The following is a 17,295-nucleotide window of genomic DNA, read 5'->3' as shown; positions in this document are numbered from 1 at the left end:
GCTGTTCTGTGTGTGAGGTTTTGGGTTGGTTTTGGGGTGTTTTTGGCTGTTTTACGTGTTTTTGGCTGTTTTGTGTGCTGTTCCGTGTGTGTGTTACAGTCCATGATGAGTTTTAGGGTTGTTTTTGAGGTTGTTTTTTTAGTTGTTTTTGGCTGTTTTGTGTGTTGGGTGCTGTTCCGTGTGTGGGTTACAGTCCATGATGAGTTTTAGGGTTGTTTTTGAGGTTGTTTTTTTAGTTGTTTTTGGCTGTTTTGTGTGTTGGGTGCTGTTCTGTGTGTGTCTGTGAGGTTTTGAGTTGTTTTTGGCATTGTTTTGGGGTTGTTTTGGGTAGGTTTTGGCTGTTTTGGTTGCTTGCTGCTGTCCTGTGTGTGTCTGTGAAGTTTTGGGGTTGGTTTAGGGTTGTTTTTGGGGTGGTTTTGGCTGTTTTGTGTGATGGTGCTGTTCCGTGTGTGTGTATTACAGTCCATGATGAGTTTTGGGGTGTTTTTGGGGTGTTTTTGGCTGTTTTGGTTGTTTGGGTGCTGTTCTGTATGTGAGAGGTTTTGGGGCTGGTTTTGGGGTTGGTTTGGGGTGTTTTTGGCTGTTTTGGTCGCTCGCTGCTGTTCCGCGTGTGTGTGTTACAGTTTTGGGGTTGTTTCTGCATGGTTTTGGGTTGGGTTTGGGTTGGTTTTAGGTGTTTTTTGGGTTATTTTGGGCTGTTTTGGTCGCTCTGTGCTGTTCCCCGCGTGCCCGGCGCGGCCCGCGGCGCTCCCTGCACTGCGCCCTCCGCCCGCCAGGCGGCGCGCGGGGCGGCGCCCTCGAGGCTCGGCGGGAGCAGCGCCGTGGGCGCCGCCGCGGCCGCTCCCCGCCCCGCCAACAACGCGCGCTCTGATTGGCCGCGCGCCCTGTGTTGTGTCCCGGCAGCCAATCGCGGCGGGAGAGGAGCTGTTGGTGTGGTACAATGGCGAGGACGACCCGGCGATAGCGGCCGCGATCGAGGAGGAGCGAGCGAGCGCCCGCAGCCGCCGGCACTCCCCGAAGGCCCGCAGAGGTACGGAGCGCACCGGCCCCGCCGCCGCCAGCGCGCGGGGCGGCCCGGCCCTCGGCCGCCGTGACCTTCCGCGGCCCGAGACAGGAGGGTGGGGAGGGCCCAGCCCGGCGCGGCCCGGCCGGCGGCGCCGCGGGCGGAACGTGGAAGTTGCGGCTGGAAAAGTTGGGAGAGGCGGCGGCGGCGGGCACGGGGAACGGCCCGCTCCGCCCGCGGGGCCGCGGCAGCCGCTGCGATCCCGTGTGGGGCCGGGGCCGAGCCCGCCGCAGCCGCGGTGCCTTCTTGGGAAAGGGAGCGGAGTCCGGACCGGCCTGATCCCTCACTGGGAGAGCGGGCGGAGCCCGGGGTGCTCCGATCCCTCACTGGGAGAGCGAGCGGGGCTCGGGGTGCCCCGATCCCTCACTGGGAGAGCGGGCGGAGCCCGGGGTGCTCCGATCCCTCACTGGGAGAGCGAGCGGGGCTCGGGGTGCCCCGATCCCTCACTGGGAGAGCGAGCGGGACTTGGGGTGCCCCGATCCCTCACTGGGAGAGCGGGCGGAGCTCGGGGCCGCTTTTTACATGCGGGAGGAGGAGGCTGAGCCCGGGGTACCCCGATCCCTCCTTGGACAAGCGAGCCGAGCCCGGGGTGCTCCGATCCCTCCCTGGGAAAGCGAGCGGAGCTCGGAGCTGCCTCGATCCCTCCGTGGCAGCGGGAGCTGAGCTCAGGGTGCTGCGATCTCTCCATGCGAGAGCGAGCTGAGCTCGGCTGCCCCGCTCCCTCCCTGGCAAAGGGAGCTGAGCCCGGGACTGCCCCGATCCCTCCTTTGGAAAGGGAGCGGATTCCTGGGCCGCCCCAATCCCTCCCTGGGAAAGCGAGCTGAGCTCGGCTGCCCCGATCCTTCCCTGGCAGGCTGAGCCCGGAGCTGCCCCGATCCCTCCCTGGCAGGCTGAGCCCGGAGCTGCCCCGATCCGTCCCTGGCAGGCTGAGCCCGGAGCTGCCCCGATCCGTCCCTGGCAGGCTGAGCCCGGGCCCGCGGCCCCGCTCTCTCCTTGGGCAGCGGAGCCGAGCCCGGGGCGGTCCCGCTGTGGAGGTCGCGGCCCAGCCCGGGCCCGCTCCGATCCTGTGGGAAGGGGAGGCTGAGCCCAATGAAGAATTCCCTTCCTGTTCTTCCCCTGCGGTTTTTAATTTCTTGTTGTTTCTAGGCCGATTTGCTGGTTCTGGAATTTGGCAGGATGGGAATGGCTGCTCCTGGCTGACTTGGGCCGGGGAGGGAGGGTGGGACAGAGTTTGGGGTGCTATAAACGCGTTGTTCCCTCTGTGAATACGCATGTCAGAGCAGACATCCTTTATTTTTTCCATTACTAATTCAGCAGCAGGGTTTTTTAGAGTGCGTGTGCCTCCACGCGTGGCCTTATATAACTGACATTTTGCCTAACGTTTTAGGCCAAAATCACAACAAAGCCTTGACTTACAGGGACTCGATATAAAAAATGGAAATATTCAGTTGCAGCACGGATGTATCAATTCCTATTGCATGGGAATATGTACATTTTGGAGTATGTACATTTTGATATTCTCAGGAAGCTAGAAATGAACTGAAAAAAGTTCATTATAATCATTATAATTTTTTAAACTTAAAATGTAGCTCCTGATCTTACAGGTAGTGCAGATGACTGGAACTCAGATTGGAAACAAGGTCAGATATTGAAAACACTATTGTGTAAGTATTTTATTTGAGATTGAGGAGAGAGTACTGTAACTGTAGTGCAACACAGTTATTTTGAACAGTATTTCATAGGTTAAGGAAATACAAGCTGAAATTCAAGCACTGAGTTTTATTTTATAATGAAAAAGCGTATTTAGCACATATATTAGAAGCACTTGGTAAATTACAGGCTGTATTACATTTTTTTCCTAAATCTGCATTATTTTAGCACATGGAATTTGTGTGTCTATGATTTACCTGAAAAGCTAGAAAAACAACCTGCAAGAATTTGATTATATGATAAATCAGTAAAGCCAGACAGAATATTTTCTGAGGTTATTTTTCATGGCATAGAAGTTTGATTTGCATTCATGAAGTTATAGGTAAATATACCAGTAAACTAATTTGGTTTCTGGGTTTTGATTTTGTGCTCTTTTGTAGGTTTTGTGTTTTAACTGTTATGGATTTTACAGATTTCATAATTGGGAACAGTAAATCTTTTCCCCCTTCTTATAAACACAAGCTCCTTACTGAGGCTCACAGATATTGAATAAAAAGCAGCCCAGCAAAAAGCAACTCCAAGCACAATATTCATGAAACATTTGAGAACAACCAAGAATAATCTATTTATGGAGTTATACCCTTGTCTCATGAAGCAGAAAGACTGAATTCTCAGCATTTAGTTGATTTGAATTGTTAAAGTTTCAGCTCTAAAATGATAAGGCAATTCATTGCATATTTTGACATTTTATAGTTCTGTTATTTACAGGTTTCATTGGATTTTTTTTTTACTTTGCATTTACTCTCAGTTTTTTAGTGTTTATAGTAACATCTGCTAATATTTGCAATTCACAGCAATCTTTTTTCAAGAAATAAACACTTTTTTTCCTGCAGTGAGGATTCCAGAATGGTTTCTGCTCATATCCCTGGTTTTGTAGATTCAGCTGCATCCTTGGATGGGGAAGCTTCTTTACCCTGGACTTGAGGGCTTTGGGGAAATAAAGGAAATTATGATGAGCATGATTGAAAAGTAATTAAATTAAAAATAGATAGTTCTAATTGTATGATACAAAGGGATAGAAGGAGAAAGATTTTTTTTTTTATGATTTAACTTTATGTATGTGAAAAATTGAGAGTCAGTATTAAGGTAATATTTAAATTAAATAGCAATTTAAGAAACTTGCTACAGAGGAGCTCCTCCAGGGGATTGTGAAATTTGAATTCATTAGTGACCTAAACAGATCAATAAATTTTTTAGATTTTATTTTAGCCTATGTTGCACACTGTTGTCTTACATATTAGAAGAAAATATAACCAAGTAAGAATTGTTAAATTCTAATAATTGTGAATTAGTGTGTCCTTTAGGAACACATTTTCCAGACAAGTAAGTGACAGCTCAATACTACAGGAATGACTAGACAAAACATTATTTGAGAGCTGTATTATGATACAGACCATGCAGTTATTTTTAAATTTTATTTTGGCCTATGTTGCACACTGTTGTCTTACATATTGGGAAGAAAATATAACTAAGTAAGAATTGCTGAATTCTAATAACTGTGAATGAGTGTGTCTTTTAGACATTTTCTAGAAAAAAAGTGACAGTTTAATACCTTAGGAATGACTAGACAAGACATTATTTGAGAGCTGTATTATGATACAGACCATGCAGTTATTTTTAAATTTTATTTTGGCCTGTGTTGCACACTGTTGTCTTACATATTGAAAAGAAAATATAACCAAGGAAGAATTGCTGAATTCTAATAACTTTGACTGTGTGCGTCTTTTAGGAACATATTTTCCAGAAAAATAAAGTCACAGTTCAATATCTTAGGAATGACTGGATAAGACATGATTTGAGAAATGTATTATGATTTAGTGATGCAGACCATGTAGTTATTAGATAAAATTCCTAATTATTCTGTATTCAGTAAAACAGATATCCTTTTGAATTTTTAATACATCTTAGGTCTTGTGCTTGAACATAAGTTAGATATGACATAGATGGTTTGGGTTAGAGTTTAGATATTTATCATTTGACAGATCACCTTGTTCTGCCATGTGGGATCTCAGCACCTCAGGATGGAGGTGCAAAGAGGCCGAGACCACCCTTGGGGGGCTCAGGAATCCTGGAATGTTGCCAGAAGTGTCTGGTGGCAGGATTTTGATCCTACACAGGAGATGACACCTGTATGAGGATAGGAGGAATTCACTGGGTGAATGGTGAAGGGATAAGTTAATTAGAGTGTAAAACACAGGGTTTAGGATTTCTGTACAGGGGGGTCTAAAGAAGTAAGATGGAGGAATTGGGGCATGTCCTGTTCTTCTTCTTCTTCTTCTTGGCCTCCATCTTCTGTGGTGGTGGTGGCACTTTGGGATTGGTTATTACTAGAAGTGCACCGGTTAATAAGGGTAAAAGGTATTGGGGAAAAATGATAAATATTGTACACGTAACTTCGGGTATAAAGATAAGTGACCGCCCCGGGGGCTCGCAGTGTGCCCATGGCTGGCTTGCTGTGCAGACCTCTGTCGGGCTGAAAGAAAATCTTTTAGATAAACAATTAATAAACACCGAGACCGAGACAAGATCAGAAGTCTCTCCTCGTCCTTTGAAGCGCCGGGCTCTTCAAGGCCATCCCTGGGCCTTTCCAGGCCACCTAAACAGCACAGAAAACCTGACACTGCCATCTGTGTAATGAGCCCTTGACAGAAGAGGTGCCCATGCCATAGGTATTAAAATGGGCTTCCATTAAAAATGGAGGCTTTCACTGCTGTCCCTGTTCATGGTGCAGGAGGAATCCTCTCTCTGAAGGAAGGGTGGAATTCTCTGTGCTGTGAGTCAGCAGAGGCTGCAGCTGTGGCTGAGCCTGGAGCTGCTCACCCTGACCTTGAGCTGCCCTGTGTGCCATGATCCCCGACACAGGCACCATCATCTGCTTTAGGTGATTTGGGATGGCACCTGCCATTTCCTCCAGCTCCCTCCTGCATGGTTTGGGTTTGTGTTCTGCATTCATATTTTTGCTTTTGTGTTGTGCATTCCAACTGCTTTACAGTCCCCAGGTGCTGGTGTTTGATGGCTCCTGCCTGGCTTGGCTGTAGCTTTTCTTAGCTGGAATAAATCTCCTACATCTTCCTTCTGCCATGCACAGCAGCTCAGAAATCCTGCAGGAAAAATGCACTCATTGCATTTGTTTTCATACATTGGAACAGTGTCATCTTCCTAAGGTGCATTTGAGATGTAGAAAGAAATTCAGTAGGATGCCAAAGTATTGAGGGATGGGAATGCAACCCCCAAAAATTAAAACCTGAACTTGGTACCATCACAGATTTTATCAGAACCAAGCTTTCATTGCTGCCTTAACTATGCAGTTCAGAGCCAGCAGCTGCCAGTGCAATAGCTGAGATTTGGTTTTTTTATTTCTTTTGCATTTTCTGAAAATTTTTTTTGTTAAATACTTATCATTGTTTCTCCCAGGTTGTAGTTAATGTGCTGCCTGCCAAGCTTGTAGGGAAATTTGCTCAATCAGTGCATTAGCACAAGATCTTTCATTAATTCTCCTTCTAAGGAAATTAAAAAGAGAACAGCTTGGGTTCACTTTGCAAGTTGGGCTCATGTGTCCTTGAGAGGAGTAGTGTGGATGTTTTATTGTGTCATCCAGGTGTTTCTTGCTTTTCATGTGACAGGAATAATTTGTAGCAGTGAGCAGTAACATCAACAGAGCACATGAAGCCTCTGGCTTCAGACTCAAATCTTTCTGAAAAAAAGTCACTTTTCAGTAGCTAAAGTATTTATTTTAAGGAAAAGATGGTCATTTTTCAATGGTCATACATAAAGATATCCAGTGTTTTTATCAGGCTGTAGTCTGCTTTAAGGCTGCATAGGCTCCAAAGGCTAAAATCCCATTTCTGTTGTGGATTATGTGGCAGATCAAGTCTGGTTTTGAAGGGAGAAAGATACTGATGTTAGTCAGGATGAAAGCTTGTCTTGCTCCATGCTGGGGAGTAATTCCTCTAGAACAGCCTTTTTTGGGGAGAGCAGAGGGCAGTGTTTGTTTTGCTGTGCCTGTTTCTGTCTCTGGATGCACTCAGGCCCTCTCTGTGTTCCCCTCATGTCCAGCAGCCCTGGGGCTCCTCAGTGAGAGCTGTGGGGGCTGCACTGGTGCCATCAGGCTCTCCATGGGGGCAAAATCTCCCATTTCATTCTTCCAGAAGCTGCATAATGCAGCTGGAGTGATTTGTGAAACCCAGTGACCTCTCAGCCACACTTGTGTCAACTCCTGAAATATTTTGCTATTGTAGTGTAGGAAAAGCACCTGCACCAGGGTCACCTGTGTCCTGGACAGCCCTGCTGATTGTTCAGTGTGGTTTTAAAACCTCAAAGCATTGCTAATAAATCTTTTAAAGCTTTGTTACCTTCAATGGTTCTATTAATAATGTTGCTGCTTCCCATGGTTCTTACTGGGCTTCAGGCAGAGCATGAACTCCAGGGGTGCTCATAATAACTGACCCAGAGGCAGTGTGAGGTGAAGGTGGGTGAATTAAAATCAGTTATTGGCTGTTACAAATGATCGTTGTGCCTTGGTTTATATCAGGTGAATGCAAAGTGCAACTTCAGGCTTCTGCTTCCCACATGTAAATAAACTGTGTCACCCTAAGAGTTACAGTGTTTTTTCTCTTGTCTGAAAGTGTGGCTGTTGCTGAAACAGTGTCAGATTGCTGCTGGGGAACGTGAACCTGAAGGGATGAAATAAACAGGTTAAATTCTGTGATAGCAGAAATTCTTGCAGGTTTTATTTTTATTTTTTTTTTTGTTAATAATTTCTTAGGCATTCTCATATAGTTCCAGATAATTAGCTGTATGTGAGAGTGCCATAAATATCATCCTGTTTATAAAAGGTAGGCCTTGGATTGCCATCTGGATGTCATCCCAAATGGAAATCATGGTCAAGTGATGCTGTGATTGTCTGTCTGTTATTTAAGTTACCCAAATTTATTAAGTTTGTACTTGGACTAAGTCTAAAAGTTTGTTTCTGAACAGAAAAGAGCTTGTGAGGAGAATGATTGTGTGTGAGTTGGAATGTAGCTTATAGAGGGATGTGTGAGTGGTACATTTGTAGCAAGGGTATCATGAAATGTTATTGTTATCTAAGCTCTACTTCCAATAAATTTAATTAAAAACTCAGATAGGAGCTCAGGGCTTCAACATTTCCTAACCAGTGACTGGGAAAAGACAATGGGGGAAGGGAGAAGTCATCAAGATCATCTGGAACAAAGTCCTACAATGGAATTGACTTTGATTTCCCCAAATCACATCGATTTGCAATAAGGTTTTTACAACTCCAGAAGCACCATTTGGGATGCCAAGGGACCATATCTCCCAGAAGCATCTGTCTGGAGATAACTCATGTATTTGAGGTCTTCTGAGCAGTGCAGGTTTTCTTTTAATCCCCATAAATGGCCTTTGAAAGGGAGACTTGTATTGCTTTATATTCCCATCTTCACCTCTGCAGCAGTGCCCCCACTTCCAGGACAGCTGCTCTGGCCTTTCACAACAGTGAAATTGGTGTCACTTATTCCAGCCTTGCTCCTGCCTGTGGAATTAAGAATGGCAGAAAATAAACCTTCATTTCAGGAATTAAAAAATAAATTACCTGCATTTAAGAAGATAAAAATTTCAGCACTGAATTGCTGTGTTGGCCCCTTAAACTCTGTGTTTCTAAGGATAAACTTCTGGAAGTACTACAAGCACCTTGCACACGCTGTTACTTTATCTCTGTGGGGTTTTTGTGTTTGACTTAAAATAACAATCTGGCCTTCATGGTTGTTACAAGCTGTATTTCTAGCTGCTAACTTAGTTCTGCTTAAAGCAGGTCTATGGAGTTACCTAACAGAATAAAAAATTCCTGGGTTGTTTGGTTACTCAGATTCTAAAGTGTTCTGGATTTTTTTCATATTTTTGCATTTTTAGTCATACTTCTTTAGACTGCTTTTCTCAAGTTAAAAAAGTCAAATATATCTAGAGCACAGTTGTGGCATTTCCCAGTAAATTTGCTAATGCTGTCTTCAGTTACATAATCCACAGTGGGAAGTGAAATAAGGCACCAGGCAACTTTCTATTATTAATCAATTTTTTCTTTCACTTGATCAGGATTAGCTTTGAAGCAAGGAATGACCTGGAAGAAAAGCTGTTTGATATTTCACTGCTATTTTTTAAAAATAATCCACTGCATTTGGAAATTATTCTCCTTTCTTAGTAAATGCTGTTTTGACTTTCCTGAAAATAAGTTGAAATACTGGTTTGCCTGTAGAAATATTTGTGTTGGGATTCTCCTAGACTTTTTAGACCATTTTCTTCTGACTCATAGAATTGTTTAAACACTTCTGTGGAGAAGATGTGGAGAAAATTTGGTGATTGCTTTTTTAGGGAAGAGCTTTGAGATAGATTTGGAGGATTTGTTCCAAAATAGGAAGGGGATGAATTCCTGCAGAGCAGAATAGGCACTGTTTTCCAGAGACAAACAAGAACTGATATTTTCTGTTCCTTCAATATTTAGTGATTTAGAGTTGACCTGTTGCTTATAGAATATAAGAGAACAAACTCAATGAGCTGCTGCCTGCCTTACATCTCAGTAAATCTGGTGACTTTTGCTCACATCAATAATCCTTTCTTCAATTGCTTTGTGTTCCTCATTAAGCCAAGGCTTTACCAGCCACTCTTGCTCTTTCTGTGCTTTCCTGACCCTCCTGTGCAATCTCCCACTTCAGGGTTTGTTTCCCAATTGGAGGCTCTGGGGATTATGGTGGGTGCAAGGTAAAGTCAGTTATTGACTTTCAGTGTATTCTGATTTTATTTGCCTCCTGTTTGAACCATCTTTTTATGTAGGGAAGGCTTTAAGTTCTTGTAGTAAGAATCTTGTGTAGCTCTTAATAATTTCTGTTGCCTTCCTCTAGATTTTTTTTTTGTGCATCATCTTCTCAAAACCCTTCAATCAGAATTAATGTGAATAATATTATATAATTACCTGTACTAAACTTTTTATTGCAATTTACCATAATTTTCCATTGCCCATTTATTTTACTTGCATTATTTACAGGGAATATCATATACTGAAGTGTTAATCTGCAGATCCCCCATATAATTTATTGTGCAGTGGTGAACAAGCACATTGAACTTAACTTCAGGAGTGTGCACACAAAGTTTTCATAGCTGATTTATTCATGGAAGACATGCAGGCTCCATTTGAGTGTGTGGCTGAGAGCTCTTTTCTTTAATTAAAATCTCCTTCAGAAGGTAACTTGTGTTTGTCAGCTCTGAAGATTCTCACATCACTGCATTACAAACCTGCAAAATAGCAAAGAAATTTTATTTTTTATTTATTAACTGGTTTCTATATTTTTCGAATGAACAAAAAGAAAAACCATTTGTAAGACTAGAGTCTATGTATTTTTTCAATCTGTCAATTTATTTTGTCATTCCTGCCAAGAGCCTCACACAGATTGACAGGAATGACTGTTCTGAAGAATTCTACACTTGCTGTGTTGAGTTCCTCAAGGAAATATAACAGCAGACTGACTTTCTGCTTGGGTTTGTTACCAGTTATTGAAACAAGACACAGTGGCATTTGTAGCTAAGAAATTAGACAGTGTCTGACCATTTTCTAGAAGTGTTTACTTGCCTTTTAATGTTCCAGCAGACTGACTTTCTGCTTGGGTTTATTATCAGTTATTGAAACAAGACTCAGTGGTGTTTGTAGCTAAGAAATTCAACAATGTCTGACCATTTTACTTGCCTTTTATACACTTTCCCCCTGGAAAATCGCAATATTTATTTGGATCACCAATGCCTGAGAGTTATTTAGGATGAAGCTTTCTGAGCACTTAGGAGCTTACCAGCTGTTAAGAGTTAATTCTGTTGTTACACTTTGTTATCAGAGTTGTGTGAGAGCTTTTGATTGACTATGATTAATGCTGCAGAACTTCAGAGAGGCTCTGTTATTAATGTGCTGATTGACATAAAATTATTCTAGTGAGAGCATTTCAATAGCTGAAAATCCATCATCTTGATTATTATTGCTGCAGAATGCCATGGAAATGAGTAGTCAGCTGTACATTATTGTAACTCTTGTTGAGAGTCAGGTGCCTCACTGGAGTCTCTCAGATACAGATCTGCTTTTGTTTGGCAGTCCATCAGAAACAGTGTGACTGCTGTTTGTAAAAGTGATTTAATTCATGGAAATTTGGGAACATTTTCTCAGGCATCACCATTATTCAGGGCTGAGTGCAATGCACACATCCCTGTGTTTGTGCCAGTAAAATGCAGCCTGTGAGCTGTGGAGTGAACAGCTCAGGGCAGTGAGAGCTGACCTGTCCAGCTGGGAAATGGGATCAGAGTGTTCAAACCCCACCTTTGTCATGGCTGGATCCTCAGCCACGTCTGGAAAGTTGCCTTGGGCTTTTCCCAAGGAGTAGATGAGTTGAGGAAAAAAAATGGACTTTGCTGCAAAATATTCCCTTTCAAGTTGCAGGTGAAGAGCAGCAAGTGCAGTGTTTCTGATCCTACAGACCCTTGGCAGGATTGCAAAAGCAAGGTGGACTTTGTGCTGAAGCTTAGCTCAGAGCTCTCAAATCCTGAACTGTTGGGTGTCACCCCACTCAGATACCAGAGCTGGTTTTATTTTCTGGTTCCTTACCTGCACATTAAATTGTCCAAGTTATGTTACAGTGACATTTCTGTAGTCTTAGTGGATGTTTGGTATAAAACATCCACTTAGACTACAGAAATGTCACTGTAACATAACTTAGACAAATTTGGTATAAAATTTGTCCAAGTTATGTTATAGTGACATTTTATGTCTGTAATCTGTTTTAGTTGTTTTAAACTAAACTGTTTAAAACTAAAACTTACAGTTTTAACCCATTTAGATCAAATTAGCTTTTCATCTCAGATGTAGCAGTTAACTGAGCAGAAGACAAGTTTATTTGTGCTCTGAGATTTGTTTTCACTGTTTGAAAAATGGAAGAAGTTGCTGTTCCCTGTAATAACTTCATGAGCCTGTGACCTTGCTTGGTGTCACAAATGAAGCACATGGCAACTTGCTCTTGTCTGGTTTGGGGCATTTATAAATTTAGAACTTCTGTTGTTGGTCTTGTTAACATGAGCACCAACTGTTGCTGTTGTCCTGTAGCACAGTCCTTTTGAGAAATGGCCTGGTTGGGCAACTGGAGGATTACAGTTCCTTTGGAAATATAATTCAGTGTATCTCATGTTATCAGAGAGGGCTGACAGGCCTTTCTCTAAGAAACATCAGTGGGCTGTGGCTGAAATGAATGAAACACTTTGTTTCACCAAGGAAGTGAAGCAAATCTTCCACCGTTTCCCAGCAGATAAAAATATTTTGGTGACTATATTGTACATTAAAATGATGAATTTAGATAGTCAACATAGTATTATCCTATTTTATCTACTTCTGTAAAGGACCTGCTGTGATATTCTGCCACATGACCTTGGATTTGTCACTCTGAAGCTGGAAGGAGATGAATATTTTCAAATTTAACAGAGGAGCAGAGTTTTCATGCTGCAAATATGTTCTGACAGGAGCTGGTTATTAACAATTAATGTTCTTTGCTAGGTTGGAGACCCAGTTGAGAAGATGCTGTAATATTTTAAATGAGGACTGGTGGAAAAACACTGCATACCTGTACTGAAGAAATAGAGTAAGCTTAAAGGAAAGAAATTTGGAGATGGATGTCAAAGAGTGGGTGAAACACACTGTAAAACACAGAGAGGTGATTTACTGGGAATACTTGGAGAAAAAATTCTGAAAAGTGGTAACCATAAACGTCATGAAAAATTTGAATAAATGAATAAGAACAAATCTGAGTGACTGTCAATGCAAACATTGAGTGTGACCTTGTGCAGTTGTGAGGGGTTTAATTTTATCCCTGGGAGCTTTAGCATGGTGGGAGCACTGTCTGTGAGAGGCTTTGCTCCTGTTTCTCAGGGTGGGGACTCTTGTTGCAGTAATCCTTGGGCCCTGCTGGACACAAAGGCAGCCCTGTCCTGGGGATTGGTACAGCTGTGTTCTCCAGGCAAAGCCAGCACCCCTCTTCAGGCAAACATTTGCATCAGTGTTGGTTTTCCCTGCAGTGAAAATGTGTGGCACAGAGGGAGAATTGCTGTGGATAGTGACACCACCTTGATCAGCTGTGTGAGAAGGGCTCTGGGTCTGCAGTGGACTCAAAAGTCCTTTTTTTCTATTATTTTTTTAATGTCACTTATTTGTGTGACTGCTGCTGAATTGGAGCATACCTGGTTTGTCAAAGAGCAGAATAAAATGGCAGTAAAGGCCTAAGTAGTTACTTTTGAGGATAACTTAGCTAAAACCACAAATATTTTTGATGTAATCCTCTCAAATGTTCAATGAACCAAATAGGGCCATGACAAATATTTGGGTTTTTTATTACAGATAAAGGCAGACTGATCTAGCAGTGCTCATTTTAAAAACTTGCTAGTACAGGGAGTTGTATGAGGACTTCCATTACCTTTAAATGCTGCTGTCAATATAAGTGGTATTTCTAATTATCTGAGAGTAACTTCATTTCACAAACATTTTGGAACAAACTAGTGACTGGAAGCAACATTTTCTGGGCTTAGATAAAAGCTCTGATTGGTTAAAGCAAAGATTTAAATTTAGACATTCTCGATATTAAATACACAATTTGGGTGCTCTATTTTTAACTGAATTTTAAATAAAAACTGGCTAAATATAGAGAACAGTTATTTCTGGAAAGTGTGTGTGCCAGCTGACATTTCTTTTGCTGTTGCTTTTGTCTTTATACTTAGCAAAACAAAAGCTGATGGAATAGAAGTACAGAGAAGAATTTTCGTCATGTTTTCTGTCCTGGGCTGGCTGTGGGAGCTGTGGCAGCCATGGAGCAACTTGCTGGAAATTTGTAGTGAATGAGGGGAGGCAGGAAAATACCAAGAATTGGAGTGATAGAAAAAGTCTAGAGCAAGTCTGATCCCATATTTGTGTCCCATTTCTACTGTTTTACAAATATTGGCATAAGGGCAGAAATAACATTTCCAAATCTTGCTGGGATTAAAGCTCTCCATTTAATTATTTATACTTAATTGTTCCATCACAGCTCTTGTGTGAGTTAAAATTGCATGGAATTAAACCTTTGTTTGCCATGCCTTGTAATAGTTGGGTGACATTCTGTACTACTTAAGTCATTAGAAGTCTTGTAGTCTGTAAATTTAAGACTTCCTGGGCTGTGCACTCAGGTTAGTCAGAAAGCAGAACACGTTGGGGATTGGAATGAGATGCTGCAAGAGTGGATGACATACTCTGGCAGACAGTATAAACTGGTTTTGTCTCTTGTCTGGTGCAAAGTTATGGTACATAATTTAATTTACAAAAAGTAACTTGTAGGAAGAAGACCAGGGACAGCTCATAGTTCAGCTGGTAGGGATTGGTGTAATCCCACACATTTAACACAGGCTTCCCACTCTGAGTTTTTCACCAGTTTTTTAAAATCTGTTTATCTGAAATTTGTGAACAGTGTCAAATTTTGTAGTCTCACAAACTCTGTATAATGGCAATACATTCCTTTCTGCTTTTTACAAACTCTTGGGTCATTTCTTTCACTTGGCATGGCACACCTGTGGTGTCATCCTCACCTTTCTTGTACTCTCTACCATCATTCCAGAAGTTTGTGGTGAGACACAGTAACATGATCTTCAGTGCTATCATTGAAGTGGAGACTTTGCCAAACATTTGCAGAAATTGGTGTTTTAAATAGCCCAGCTCAGAATTTTCTTATGCTTTCCATGGCAACAAGTTCATCTGTTATGCAAATGGCACTTTAACAGTCTCTGTCAGTGCATGGCTCTGTTTCTTCCCTGCAAAAAGGGTATTTAGTGCTTGGTACCAATAGTTCATGCACAGTTTGGAGCATTTACCTCTTCAGGTGTCCTGAAACACCTTCCCAAGGTGTTCATCACTCCTTTTATATTGTGGTTGGAAAATGCAGTGATTAAAATGTGCTCTTTGTTAATGGGTAGCATTATACAACAGGCAGTTTGGTATTAATAGAATTGCTGTGAAGTTTGCCTTCCTCTTTCTCCTGCTCCTACTGGGTAAGCTTGAAAGTGCCTTTTTATGGAAGAGAAGATGCAAGTTCTGCTGGAAAAAATTACATAGAAACCTTTGCTCACTGCATTTGCCCAGAATCTGTAGATAATTCACAAGACTTTTCTGTACTACATAGCTGTGTGTATTCTTCCTCTCCAGCTTTATTTGATTTATTAGGTCTGGGCAGATTGACTGAACAGAACCATGATTTCTGCAGCTCTGAAATATTCCTGTGGTTCTCAGGACTTGGAGGTTAAAATTCTGTTGTGATTGTTTTTGTACACTGTGAAACAGCTCATTTCAATTTTAGTGTTTCATTTGCTTAACAATCCAAGTTATGCCTGCACAAAGGAGTTGTATCTGATAACTTCATAATGGTGTTGCAAGAAGTGCACTCCACCAAATACTTACAATGATGACAGATTGAAGGAAACAAGGTAATAAAAGCTTTTACATTTTGCTTTTTTTTCAGGTTTTCATACCTACCTGACAGCACTGTTGAAATAGGTCTCTTAATGATATTGTGTGTGGAGTCATTTACATTTAATTGACATCTCTGTTAATGAGGTGTTTAAAAAATTGATCTGAGTTTTGAATTTCAACCTTAGACTTGCTGGAATTAAAATGTGCTGACTTTGCCTCTAAAATTTTCTGGTTTAGCAAGATTCAGTACTGAAAATGGAGATTTTCATGTGCCTGGGATGATCTGTAACCAGAGTGGGAAATTCTCCTAGTACAGCTTATCTATCTTACACTGACAGAGAAATAAAAATTAAAAGCTTTTGCATTTTGTGGAGCACCTCCAGCCAGTGCAACTTAGATTTAATTTTTTGAAGCAAGTTTTGCTGTTCTTTTGGTTGTAGCATTCTGTGTGTGAAAAAGGCACTCGTGTTCTGGCCTGTCTGCAGAACAAACAACTACTCACATTTTTACTGATATCTGAAGGCTTGAGGAATTTATTTTTAAAAGCATGACATCAACCAGCACTCTAGATACAAGAACAGATGAATTCTGATGCACAGCAAGCTGTTTCTCAAATTAAAATTCAAATTGTTAAAAGTATGTTAAAATCCATTAATCAAAAGAAATTATAGTACAGTTGTTTTCTGCTGAATTTTCCAATAGAATGTTTTAGCTTGAATATTCACTTAATCTTTATTCCATTCTTTTTAATGCCAAAATACTGATTTTTTTTCAATAGGAGAAAATAATTAGAAGTTGTTTTATAAAATAGTAGCAGCTATTGCATGGGATTGATGCAGACTTTAATCTCAACCAGTTCCAAGGGGTTAACCAGTGAGTTTATGTTATTACACTGTGATTCACACATTGAACTGTGTGACACTGTCAGTGTAGTGTGTCAGTTTGTCTTTTCCCTTCAGCCACAGCCTTGCCAAGTGCTGCCCTTGTCTGTCCTCTAAAAATACTTTCCAGGGGGTCTCTGAGGGAGCTTCTCCACTGTTTTCCTGGAGACTGGAGATTTGGGCAGGTTTCTATGGCAGGTTTGGGATTTGGGCAGGTTTGGGATTTGGGCAGGTTTCTGTGGTAGGTTGGAGATTTGGGCAGGTTGGAGATTTGGGCAGGTTTGGGATTTGGGCAGGTTTCTCTGTCAGGTTTGAGAATTGGGCAGGTTTCTGTGTCAGGTTTGAGATTTGGGCAGGTTTCTGTGTCAGGTTGGAGATTTGGGCAGGTTTCTGTGTCAGGTTGGAGATTTGGGCAGGTTTCTGTGTCAAGTTTGAGATTTGGGCAGGTTTCTGTGTCAGGTTTGAGATTTGGGCAGGTTTCTGTGTCAGGTTTGAGATTTGGGCAGGTTTCTGTGGCAGGTTTGAGATTTGGGCAGGTTTCTGTGTCAGGTTGGAGATTTGGGCAGGTTTCTGTGTCGGGTTTGAGAATTGGGCAGGTTTTTATGGCAGGTTTGAGATTTGGGCAGGTTTCTGTGGTAGGTTTGAGATTTGGGCAGGTTTCTGTGTCAGGTTTGAGATTTGGGCAGGTTTTTATGGCAGGTTTGAGATTTGGGCAGGTTTCTGTGTCGGGTTTGAGATTTGGGCAGGTTTCTGTGTCGGGTTTGAGATTTGGGCAGGTTTCTGTGTCAAGTTTGAGAATTGGGCAGGTTTTTATGGCAGGTTTGAGATTTGGGCAGGTTTCTGTGGTACTTTTTTAGCACTCATGGGTAAGGTCTGGGTTTGTTACTGAGCTGCAGTTAGAGTTGTTGGCTACAGATCTCAAAGAAGTAACAATAATTTCAGCTCATACCAATGATTCTTTTCCCTTATTGACCCAAGAATTCTGGGGAGACAAGTGTCCACATTATGTATTTCTGTAAGAGATTGAAGCAGTGTTTGAGCTCAGGTGTGAATGTCCTTCTTCCTTAATGATCTTAACTGTGAACAGGTTTGGTGCTGCAGTTAAAGCTTATTAAAGACAATGGCATCTTGTACAGTTGAGC

At 42.0% G+C, this 17,295-nt stretch overlaps 1 protein-coding gene across 1 annotated transcript in view; it reads left to right on the top strand.

The window, feature by feature from the left end:
• Window positions 1–17,295, top strand: part of PRDM2 (PR/SET domain 2) — a 60,760-nt gene that overhangs the window by 22,815 nt on the left and 20,650 nt on the right. The window contains exon 6 of the mRNA XM_059487363.1: window positions 904–1,030. Coding sequence (XP_059343346.1) covers window positions 904–1,030 — 127 coding nt within the window. The remainder of the gene's footprint in view (window positions 1–903; window positions 1,031–17,295) is intronic.

The sequence above is a fragment of the Ammospiza nelsoni genome, chromosome 22, assembly GCF_027579445.1.
Source record: "Ammospiza nelsoni isolate bAmmNel1 chromosome 22, bAmmNel1.pri, whole genome shotgun sequence".
NCBI classification, from domain to species: domain Eukaryota; kingdom Metazoa; phylum Chordata; class Aves; order Passeriformes; family Passerellidae; genus Ammospiza; species Ammospiza nelsoni.
This window is presented reverse-complemented; position numbering and strand designations above follow the sequence as displayed.